Source organism: Dasypus novemcinctus, chromosome 6, assembly GCF_030445035.2.
Source record: "Dasypus novemcinctus isolate mDasNov1 chromosome 6, mDasNov1.1.hap2, whole genome shotgun sequence".
NCBI classification, from domain to species: Eukaryota; Metazoa; Chordata; class Mammalia; order Cingulata; family Dasypodidae; genus Dasypus; species Dasypus novemcinctus.
In genome coordinates, this window is record NC_080678.1 from 25,903,182 (window position 1) to 25,915,178 (window position 11,997).

General features: G+C 40.2%; 1 protein-coding gene across 5 annotated transcripts in view; it reads left to right on the forward strand.

The window, feature by feature from the left end:
* Positions 1 to 4,759, forward strand: part of GPAM (glycerol-3-phosphate acyltransferase, mitochondrial) — a 54,335-nt gene extending 49,576 nt beyond the window's left edge. For all 5 annotated transcript variants that reach the window (XM_058298437.1, XM_071215675.1, XM_058298436.2 and 2 more), the window contains 3 exons: positions 1,127 to 1,316; positions 2,442 to 2,500; positions 3,218 to 4,759. In XM_058298437.1, the coding sequence (XP_058154420.1) occupies positions 1,127 to 1,316; positions 2,442 to 2,500; positions 3,218 to 3,334 (366 nt within the window). In that variant the 3' untranslated portion in view covers positions 3,335 to 4,759. The remainder of the gene's footprint in view (positions 1 to 1,126; positions 1,317 to 2,441; positions 2,501 to 3,217) is intronic.
* Positions 4,760 to 11,997: the final 7,238 nt, after the last annotated feature.

The following is an 11,997-nucleotide window of genomic DNA, read 5'->3' on the forward strand; positions in this document are numbered from 1 at the left end:
TCCTTACGGGGCACACTCCTTGCATGTGGGGCTCCCCTATGCAAGAGACATCCCTAAGTGGCACAGCACTCCTTGAGCACATCAGCACTGCACATGGGCCAGCTCATCACGTGGGTCAGGAGGCCCTGGGTTTGAACCCCGGACCTCCCATGTGGTAGGTGGACGCTCTATCCATTGAACCAAATCCTCTTCCCTCCCCTGCTGGTTTTTGAGTTTCTCTTAGTCTTGCCCTCCTTCCCAAAATTTCACACAATGAAACTCTTTGCCTTTGATTAAAACATCCTATTACAGGAGAAAATTTGGATTTTTCAAAGACTATTGCCTTTGATATAGAAAACTCAGTTTTGTCTAATTTGTAATTTCGAAATTAGATGGCCCATCTTCTGAATACCCTAAGTAGATCACACATAAACACACACATGCATATGCACACATGAGTAGTCAGAAGGTGTAGCTTCCGGAGATTCCAAATGACATATAGAAGTTTCTCTCTTTTTCCATGTAGGGTATTGTTAGTTTCTTGATGGGGTAATGATTTTGTTTCCACACTCCACACTCCATAGGGGCTCAAATGAGCCTGCAGTTTTTTTTCATTGAGGGGATATACAGTGAGAGCTTTACTGGAACCAAGCCCCCTGCTACCACTGCCATCCACTCCCCACAGTGCTGGGCTGTGGGCTGAAAGCCATGTGGGGGAGGTAGGAAGTGGGGTGGGAGGAAGGCAGAGATGGTTTTGCAGACCTAGCATATGACATTTTTGCACACTTGAATGACTGTTGGACCCAGGCTTCAAACCCTGGAGGGTCTCCCTCAGGGCCAGCTATTTTCAATGATGACAATATGGCATAATTATGTCATTCCATTATGGCAGGCTTTTCAACAAACTTAGTGAATGCAATCCTCAAATGCTCTAAAAGTGAGTGATTACAATAAGGAATGCATTTTTAAACCAGCACTTGTTTCACCAGAGATTATTTGCCTAGGGAGTAGTAGGCTGCTTTCATGTGAAGCTGGCGTGAATGACCATCTTCTCATGTTCCCGGTTCTCCTAAGATAGCTCTCTGTCAGCTTGCTTTGTTCTTAGATCCCTTTCCCCTGACTTCCTTTCCTGTACTTGCACTCTCAGGTGAGCCAATCCAAGGAACACCAGCAGTTCATCACCTTCCTACAGAGACTCCTTGGGCCTTTGCTGGAGGCCTATAGCTCTGCTGCCATCTTTGTTCACAACTTCAGCGGTCCCGTTCCGGAGCATGAATACCTGCAAAAGTTGCACAAATACCTGATAACCAGAACTGAAAGAAATGTTGCAGTATATGGTATGTTAGGTCACTTTTTTTTTTTAAACCGTTATTTACCAAAATCCGCCTGTTATTAAAAATTTAGAAAAATACAAAATTATTCCATGTCTCACATCATAGATTATCTCTTTTTGTATATTATATAAATTGAATCATACAGTTATATACTCTTGTGTCTGACTTTTTCCCCTTAATGTTATTTGTGAGATTCATGTATGTTGCATGCGTATTTTGTTTATTCCTTCTGTTGATGGATATTTGGGTTGTTTGCAGTGTAGCATGATGAATAGTGCTGTTATGAACATGCTTGAATATGTCTTTGAACATAGGTACTCATTTCTTTTTAGTATGTATCTATGAATAGGGTTCATAGGGTACATGTATGTTCAACTTTAGTAGATACCACTAGACAGTTTTCTAAGTAGTTATACCAATTTACAACTCCCCCAGCCATGTGAGAGTTCTAGTTGCTCCATATCCCGGCCAGTGCTCGGTGGTGGTCTGTTATATAACCTTTCGATAACAGGTGTAGTGGGGGTGGGAATACCACATTTTATAGTGATTGTTTGGAATATCACTGAAACTACTTTGGATCAGTAATTTTTAGAGCCAGAGGGATCTAGGGATAATCTAATCCAATTACATCACTTAAAGATGAGGAAACTATCCAAGGTCACATAGCTAGTTGACAGGCCAAGCCTGGGCTTAGAACTCTTGCTTTCTGACCTCTAGGTTTGTCTTCTTTCTGGCACCACTGATGTAGGAATCATTCATGCGTCATAGTGTAGTTGAAAAAGAATTTTGAAACGCCCTCTCTTTTAGTCCTCCCCAAACCCTTCAAGATGGATGTTTTAGGTATTTCCCGCCCTCCTTTCCCTCTCTCTTTCTGTCTTTCTCTCTCTTCTCTTCTCTCCCTCTGTCCCCTGCCTCTCTCTTTTACTTAATAGATGACAAAGGAGGTTTAAGGAAGCAGCAAATTATTCGAGACCTTGCAAGTCACCAGTAGCAGAAAGGGAGCTTGACCCCTGTCAGCTGCCTCGCTCTAATCCTCCTTAGCCTCCCCTACTTTCTTACTAAGGATATCAAGATTCTTGTGTTTGCCTTGGCTGCAACATGTGACATCGTCTTACTCTTTCTCCACAGCTGAAAGTGCCACATACTGTCTTGTGAAGAATGCTGTGAAAATGTTTAAGGATATTGGGGTAGGTATCCAACACTTAGGATACAGAAGCTTGTGCTAACCTCTGTGCTCTTTCTAATTAGATCTGGTCCCCTGTTCTAGCCACCTTTGTGGTGGGTGGACCCTGAGAGAAGCAGTTTCTGCTGGGTCTATCCTGAAGGCATTGCTGGGGATTGGAGGGGAAGGGGGGAAGTTGCATGTGAGGCCTTTCGGTGTCGATGTACTCAAATGTCATAGGATTCTGCTGGCTTCACATTCATTTCAAAACTGTTTTTATATAACCAGTATCAGAGTGTTCCAAGATGCTACCGCAAGTTTAGGGGGGATATTTGTTATTGCTCCTCATTGCAGTTACTTTCCTACCTTTACCAGTATTACCAGTATCGCTAGGCACATCCTCAGGTGTCCCTTACCTTCATCACAGAACGTGAACAACACGTGTTCACGGACATACTAGTGGCCTTTGTAAGGAACTTTTTGTGACTTAATTCTAACATTAATTTGAAAGTACAATGATGAACTCTACCCAAGAAAATACCCCACATGCACCCATAACCTCCACACCCCACAGTCATACCCAACCACATACACCGTTACTTAAAGTCAGGGTTTGGCTTTATGTGCCTTAGTTGCTTTTTGGGGTTAAGTGTCACTGTCCAGGACTCTGCTCAGGGTTGGCAACAGAAACGTCCTGGGTTTTTTTTTTCCCCCTTTAATTTAATCTAAACTTTCTCTTTAGGTTTTCAAAGAGACCAGACAAAAGAGAGGGTCTGTTTTAGAACTAAGCAGCACCTTTCTACCTCAGTGCAACCGGCAACGACTCCTAGAATATATTCTGAGTTTTGTGGTGCTGTAGGTAACTCCCGGCACTTCCAGCAAGTAAAGGGCATGGGGACGAGTCTCTCATAGGCTCCAGCCTCTGACTCGAGAGCGGAAGGTGCCGTCGTGTGGTCAGGCCTGACATGACCTCACCCGACCTCCTGGAAGACAAGTGCCTTCTCCCCTCCATGGATCTGTGTTCGTCCCAACTCTGAGATGACCCAGCAACCTACAGATAACAGTCTGGGGGTCCCTGGCCTCCATCTGCAAGTCATAATTAGTAGATTTCAAATGAATCTCAATAAATTACTCTGGAGGTTGTTAAAGATTCACATTTTAAGTACTGCTTTTAAGGACTGTGATGGACACATAAATGTAGGTGTGTGCTAGAACCGAAACTTGTATAGTATACTTAATGCTGTTGGGTAGCTCCTTGGTATATTTTTTGATTAATGGTTAATGCTTCCTTTAAAAGTAATAGTCATCTGTTCACTGTTGTTTTTCTTCAGTTTTATCATCGCAGCCATATTTTAAATGGGAGCACCTTTCATCCCAAAGTGCTTTACAAATGAATGGGCTGATATACACCATATCCAGATATCACTGTGCCATCCTTTGCCATCAGATTTAGAGAGTGTCTTAAGGGCTACACGAAATAGGCAATAGTAGTATGTCTGGTATAAAGATAATCAAATAGGCAACACCAGCAAGTAAATTTGTCTGGCAAAATTGAAGATAAACTTGACCAGAAAACTGGCTTTGAAAATCTTTGCCCTCATAAAAATGTGCCATTGAGTTTTAAATGACCAGCAAGTATTTTGGAACTACTGTTTTATGTCTGTACCCTTTCTGTTCTCCAGGTAGTACCTGCCTCTCACAGTATACAGCTGTTTCCTTGAAACCCTCCAGCTGCATAGCACCTATCCTAACTCGATTGACTTGGCCTGGTAGACTCTGTTAGCACTCTGGCTAGAGGCTGCTGGCTGTAGGGCACACAGTGACAGGTGCTGCCTGGGTGAGTGGTACCCACTCAGTTGTACAGTGTGCAGCTTGTGCAGTATGCCTGATGGCCCTACACACTAGTAAATGATCAGAAACTTTTATGGATTTTTAGCTTTGAGGAAAAACTCTTTAAAAATTTGAGTTAAAAAAAAATTATGAGTACATGCCTAAACCCCAATGTCACACAGAAGCAAATAATTATGAAAAATTGTCTGTTCATAATTGTCTATTTTGTGAGCAGGGAGCATAATTCCTAGCTAATCGTAGTAATTTTGGTGGTTTCTTAAAGATCATATAATGTTAAAACATTCTCTTAACAGCTGACTGTCCCTTATCTCAACAATATTATGGAATTAAGAATTTTTCATGTTGAATGTTGTGTATATATTTTTAATTTAATATAAATGTACTGAGAATTAAGTTACTACTTTTATAAACTTGGATGGATTTTAAACACTAATAGTGTCTTGTGAATAATATACATGTGCGTTTGGGAGAGGGAAGGATACTGACTGGTATTTATAGAAGTGTATAAAATTTCTTGTTCAAAACCCATAGCAATAATGCTAAACTCTTGTGATATTCTCCCACTCAAATTCCACATTTAAAATATATTCTTTATGTTTATAGGAACTTGTACCATTAAGTCATTATCAATGTTGTAGCAGCCCTGGTATGGAGTGAGATATTCACCTTTTAGCATTTTGATTAATAATTAATGGGTCCTTTAAAAATAATTGAGTCACCTGTTCACTGTTTTGTCTGTTCACTCTTTTATTAACCAGGGTAGAAGATACTTCCCTTGGCTGAAACTCTTCCTAATGCACAGGGAGACATTTATTCACATGAGTGTTCCTTATCTGGAGAATCAAACATTTCACTGCTTTCTCTTTTTATCCTCTAAATTAGAGATCAAGGGATACTCAAACTCTCTGTTAGTTATCTGGAAACCCCAGGTTGGGGCTGACTTCCCAGTGGAGACTGTTGTCCTGTTACCTCTGTGAAGAGCTGCTGCTGTGCCAGCCTGAGCAGAGAAACAACAGCTTTTCTGGCCTTATTTTCCTTTTTGGTTCGTTTGTTTTCTAAAAATCTATTCAGATGTTTTGGGGAAATGCAATGCCTGATTCGCTAGCTCTTTCATCTCTTAAACTCACTGTGAGAATAAATAAGCATGCTTTTTGTAATTAACTGGTGCTTTGAAAATCTTTTTAAGGAAGAAAAATCTCAACCAAAGTTATGCTTATCTAGACAAGCTGACCCTTGAGTTAATTTTAGCACAACTCATTCTTCAGTGCCTCGTTACTGAAAAAAACATTCATCATCACTGTAAGGCTTCCAGGTGGTACAGTTTTGCTAACAGATATATTTTCATTGTTTTCCAAAAGCAGAATGCTTTCATGTAAGATTCAACCAAGTAGGTGCTTGTAAATAATTAATTACAGTTTATCCTATTGCATTTCTGTAAAGCTGAAATGCTTGCCCTCCTGGGGAAGACTGTGAGTAAAATTAAAAAGAGTAACAAAACTAATAAGCAATATAAAACTGTACCCCCCCCCCCCCCTTTTTTAAATGAGAATTTGTAAGTGATTCAGAAGAGGAGAAGTAATTTCCTCTTGCTTAAAAATTCAAGAAAAACTGAAGTGAAGGACCAGCATGACGTGTAGAACTGATAACAGAGGAAGCACCGTGAGTCTTCCTTCTCGGATGGTGGAGTCTCACAAAGTTAGGAGGGTAAATGGAGAGGATATATATGCAGGGAATGCAGTGACTATAAGCTCAGATGGTGGAATTTCCAGTCACCTCAGGTTGAAAAGCAATTTCCATAGTGCTCCATGTAATCTGAGTGCCCTGTGAGATGTTCAGAGGTGCTTTGTAGAAAAGGTGTTGGTGGTAAGATAACTTTGCTCGGGGAACCTTTCTCCTGGAAACTTGTAGTGCATGTTAGTGCATTAAGGGTTCAGTATCCTGCAGTAAAGAGCCTGCTTATCCCAGTACTTCCCAAACTTTTGTGACTCAAGGACATTTTCCTCCTGTGGACACCTATGAATCTCACTAGAATCCCAGGGAAAACATTAGGGAAGCACTGTATTAGGTAGTTCTTTAAGGGGATAAAACAATGACAAACAAACGGCACCAAGGCATAATTTGCATGCATTTTGTATAAGCGAATGTTGAAATTAATGGATGTATATTGCCTTCCCTGCAGATCATAAGCACAGAAAACTGGTAATACGGGTGGTGGTCAGAGCTCTTTCCTTCAGTGGAAAGATCAGCCATCAACAATACTGGATTTTTCAATGACAGTGGCAGAATTAACACAAGGATTAATTGGGACAAATAGTTAAGGTTTTAATTCAGATCTAGAAGAAAACCTTGCACAAGTGAATGCAGATTTTTTACCCACAAATGGTTTTAGTGTTTAGAAAGGATAGAACATATATTGAGATTTCTAAGACATAATATGAGAAATTTGGGGTGTAAAATCTGACTTTTTTTTTTTAACACTTATGGTAACTGGAGACTTTGCATCTGGCATTTTAGTTTTAATACAAACTAATGATTGCATTTGAAAGAGCCTTTTGACATTATTTTTGAACATGCAAAGCTCTGAAATGCCTTGATGGAAGGTGTTAAACTATTTGCTTGTTGTACAAAGAAATATTAGATTGTTGTAAAGAGAATTACTATAAAGTGCTGTAAATTAACACTGCCTGATTTTGGGAGCTAAACTTATTTGGAAATGTTGATTGCTTTTTATGCTTGTTAATATACTGTAAGAAGCACAGAAGTGTAGATTTATTTTAATAAATTTAAAAAATGAAAAAATATTCTTGATGTCTTGCATTGTATTTAAAAATTCTGTACATAACCCATTTAAAAAATTGTTAATTTTACTTTACATAAAATTTTACCAAAATGGTTATAAGAACTAATCTTATGTAAATTTGTGAACCTGCAGCACATTAGTTTATTTTTGACTCAACTCCTCAAATTTGTTTAAGCATTAGGTGATGTAGATACCTAAATAGTAGAGACTGCCATCCTTTTAAGTAAATATTCACATAACAGAGATATTCCTTGGGTTTCTAAAAAGATTCCCTTAAGCTTGGCGCTTCTCTGTCATATTTTCATATATTTAAGTTTATAAAATTATGCACGGAAGTGTTAGGCGGTCTTTCCTACTAGTTCACAATAGCTTCCAAAAAACATTAGTTTACTTTATTGACAAATAAGAAAAATACTTAAAAATTTTTTTTTACCAAACTGCAGATATATTCTGTAGATCCTTCAAGAGCCCTCAAAAGCAGCCTTCTCTCAAGAGTGTGCCACCTGGAAACAGTGGTAACACACACCTGGGCACTTTGGGTGCATGATATGACTGTGAATTTGACATCCAAAACCATCATCCATTCTCCAGTCATCCTGTCTTCTCTCCTAAGTTAGCCCCTCTATCCGGAATTTATAATTCAACTCTTCTCGTTTTCTCTGGGATGCCATGCCATGATTATGCCCTTGGTTTTTGGTGCGTTCAGTTCTTTGCTTTGCATTAGCAACTCTCTTGCTATTGCCAGACATTACCTTCCCTTTATCATAGCAGCATTCGAACTTTTATAATCATGCAATCTCCTGTAGCAGGTATGAATTTTGAAGCCTAGGCACTTGATGTTTGCTCACTAATTTTAGTCCTGTTCACTCCCTTTTTAACTACTTGCAGTATTTCTTCCACCCACACAGCTAATAAACCTCTAAGGTTTTATTAGACAACTATGAAGGCATTTTCTTATTTGTCATCCACAGCATCTGTGCTGTCCACGCCACTGCCTGGCTTCTCTTACTGGAACACTGTTCGCTTTTCTAGTTTCCAGGGCCCTACTGCCTTCTCTTTTGTCTGTCTTCATGACTCCATTCTTCTCCAACTCTTCCTTCGCCTCCCATCCTTTATTAAATGGCCCTGGGGTTATTGCATCCTCTGATTTTTATAAAAAATTATGTCTGGAACACCCACAAACTATGTTGTTGCCTCAAACTATGTGGACCACGTAAAACACCCCTCCAGGCCATTTTTGACTTAGGAGCAAGCTGCCAGTTCAAGTCTTCTGGCCTAGGAAAAAAGATAGGAAAGGTCCAGTCCCAAGACACCCCTCCAGGAGCCAGAAGGCGATCCACAGGTGGGAGAAGGGTAACCTTGCTCAGCTGAGATAAGCAGGATGAAGACTGGAGGTAAGTCGCGGACATGGACCACTCAAAGATGTTTAACCAGGCAGTGGGCATCCGAGGCAACCTTTGGTGTCTGGCTCATTGCTGTGCCAATTTCAAGGAAAGGGTGTCAGAACAAGCTAGTGTTGGCCATTGTTTGTGGCCTTGGTACTACTGTAAAAGCCACCTTGAAGGAAGCTACCATGAAGTAAGTGATTAGAATGAGCGAGTGAACACATCCGATTTCCAACCTTTTGGGAAAGCATTTTGCTACTTTACCTTGTAGGTGAGTTTGTTGTTGGGGGGGGGGGGGGGAGAGGGGGGGGTGGGGGGGGTGGGGTTGAATGGGACCTCTCATATATATTTTTAATGTAATATTATTACAAAGTCAATAAAAAATTAAAAAATTAAAAAAAAAAAAAAAAAAGAAAAAAAATTAGAAGGAAAAGAACTTGTAACCTCAAATACTTTTTGAAGTTTCCTAACTTACAACCAAGATTTAGAATTTTCGTGGCTGCACCAGGCAAGGTCAGGTGTAGCATACTTAGGTGTACGTTTTCTCTTGTTCCTTGGTTCATTTTTGGTGGACTGATCCTGTACCGACATCCTTGCTTGCCTACAATGGTCTCTTCAAAATTATTAAAAGTACCCCCCTTTTTGTGGGATATGAATGTGTTCATCTTCCATAGAAATGTCATAGGGTGTTATCTTAGTGGGTGGAGACCCATACAATAAACGAGAAAATATTAAACTCCCATCCTGGGGAGTCCTGCTACATTCTCAAATAGAGGGGCAAGAGTCTCTCAAATACATAGGCAGTACCTAATAAAAGATAAGAGACCAATATGCCAATATTATGAATATTACTATGAACCTGATTCTTATAAAACTGAAACTTAATAACTATTGCCTAAGAGTTACATCTTGAAAACCTCCTCCTTACTCAAATGTGGTCTCCCTCTAAGCCAAACTCAGCAAATAAATGCACTACCTTCCCCCCAGCTTGGGACATGACTCTCAGTGATGCGCCTCCCAGGCATCAAGGGATTAATACCAGGCACCAACCAGCAATGCATGTGGAAAAAGACCTTGTCCAAAAGGGGGAAACATCAAATATAAGAGTTTTGATGGCTAAGAGATTTAAAAATGAGTTGGGAAATCATTCTAGAGGTTATGCATGTCTCGGGCAGATCTCACTAACTGCCACCGAGAACAGAGCCTCAAAGAGGGGTGCTTCTGAGGGCTCTAGAACCATCTGGACTCTGTAGGCAAGGCCCACAACCCCTTTTAATCAGCACCCTGTCGGTGGACCTTACTTTGAAATATATGACAACCCATTCCCCAATGTAATAGAACTACTCACGTATAATTTCCATACACATGATTCTTCTACCCCTTTTAGTTGAACCTATAATTAGCACTATACCTATTAAATGTATGTCCCAGAGACTTATATCTTCGGTCTGTTCATATGTCTGCTGAATCTCAGCAGAGTTGTGGCACACCTATGCTCCAGCTCATTGCCTTGCCCAGGACAACTAAGAAAATGATGAAGATGGACAACCCCCACCCCCAAAAAGAGAGTATCTATAAACTGCAAGGAAAACAATTCCTTCCATCTGCCCCAGAAGATCTAAGTCCCCTCTCAATCTGAGGCAGAGAGGGCATCACCATCCTCATATCCTCATGATTGAGGAATGAACAAACATAAAGGGGAATGCAACCATGGACACAGTAAACATTAGTATTTTAGTAATAGAAGAACATGTACATTGATATGAAAATAATGGTTACCAGAGGTTCTGAGGGCAGGGGGAGAGAATAATAAGTGGAACAGAGGACATTTTTAGGGCACTGGAATTGAGAGTAAATCACAATGTAAATTATAGACCTTGGTTAGTGGAAATGCTTCAATATTTATTCATCAGTTTTAACAAATGTGCCACACTACTGTAAGATGTTATTAATAGGGGAAAGATGTGAGAGGCAGAGCTTTGGAGTATATGAGAATCCCTTGTACTACCAATGTAACTTCTCTGTAATCTAAAGCCTCTTCAAAAATAAAGTTTATTATATTAAAAATGTGCTGCTCCCTTTGACTCTCAAAAGTGTCTTGGTTTGGATGATAGAGTATATGGTTACTAAATCCATGGGACATGCAGCTGCCATGATAGCCATATAGGGTTCTGTTGAATTTGAGAAAGAAGCTACTTTAAAAAAGATATGCACACACAAATAATACACACACTCAGGTTTTCATTACCTGAGAAATTTAACGATCTTTGAGTTTACCTATAAGGAAATCTTTCTCAACTATCAAACAAGATGTCCCTAAGTAATCTCTCAGCTTTTCAGAATCCCACAGAGCCCACCTCCTTCACTACCTTTGGTGGGCTTGAGGCCAAATTCACATGCTTCATTCTTTCTCCATTGTTGAAATGACAGTCATCGCAGTTCAAGTTCTAGTTCATGATTCTAGGTGTGCATGGTGGGGAGGAAAACCACCTAATAAGGAAAAAGTGTGACAGCATGGCACCCACGCTGAGGATTCCAAAAAGAGATTGAATATGGTTGTTCTGTCTAGAACCATAGTTCTCACAGTGGCGACAAGTCCAGAAGCACCTGCATCACCTGGGAACTTGCTGGAAATGCAACTTCTTCCAGCCCCACCCTAAAGCCCAGTAATCTATTTTAACAGGTCCTCAGGTGATTCTGATGCACATAAAGTTTGAGAACCACTTCTCTAGACATTTTGCCTTTGAAAATAGTAGAGTTTCACAATTCTACCCAGTGTACTTAGGAAAGCAAAGGGAGATGGGGAATAAAGCCCCTTCCAAAGTGGCTTTGGCTCAAGAAAGTATTATAGTGATCAAGTTAACTTGACCAAGCTGTGCTTTAAGGTAACGATGCTTGACACTCTATGCATATCCACGATGTTTCTATGTAGGGAAATGGTAGCATCAAGCTTTGTCAACAATTAGCCATCTATGTAGAAGATATAATGGAAAGAACGTCAGATTTGGGGATCAGCAATCCTAGTTGTGAGCTCTGACTCTCTGGGCACAAGCAGAAAGACTCGAGTTAGTCACATCGTGTCAGTGAACGTTCTCTTTATTGTACAGGAACAATGTTACAGTGTTTTTCTGAAGATGAATAATGAATGTGGAAGTGTTTTGGAAGGTTGAAAATGTTTTGTAACCCATGTGGTATTTGGTTTTCTCTATTTCCTTTTTAGGACAGAAACTTTAGCTCTGGAAGGAAAATTAGGGGTTACCTAGTGTAACAGTTTGGGGCTTTTTGTGGATCCCAGAAAAAATCATGCTCTTGGAGCTCATCCATTCCTGTGGGTGTGGGACCGTCTGATTGGATTGCTTAAGTGAGGCATGACCAGGGGGTCTTGGCTCTTGTATTAGTCAGCCAAAGGGGTGCTGATGCAAAACACCAGAAACTGGCTGGTTTTTATAAAAGGTATTTATTTGGGGTAGGAGCTTGCAGACACCA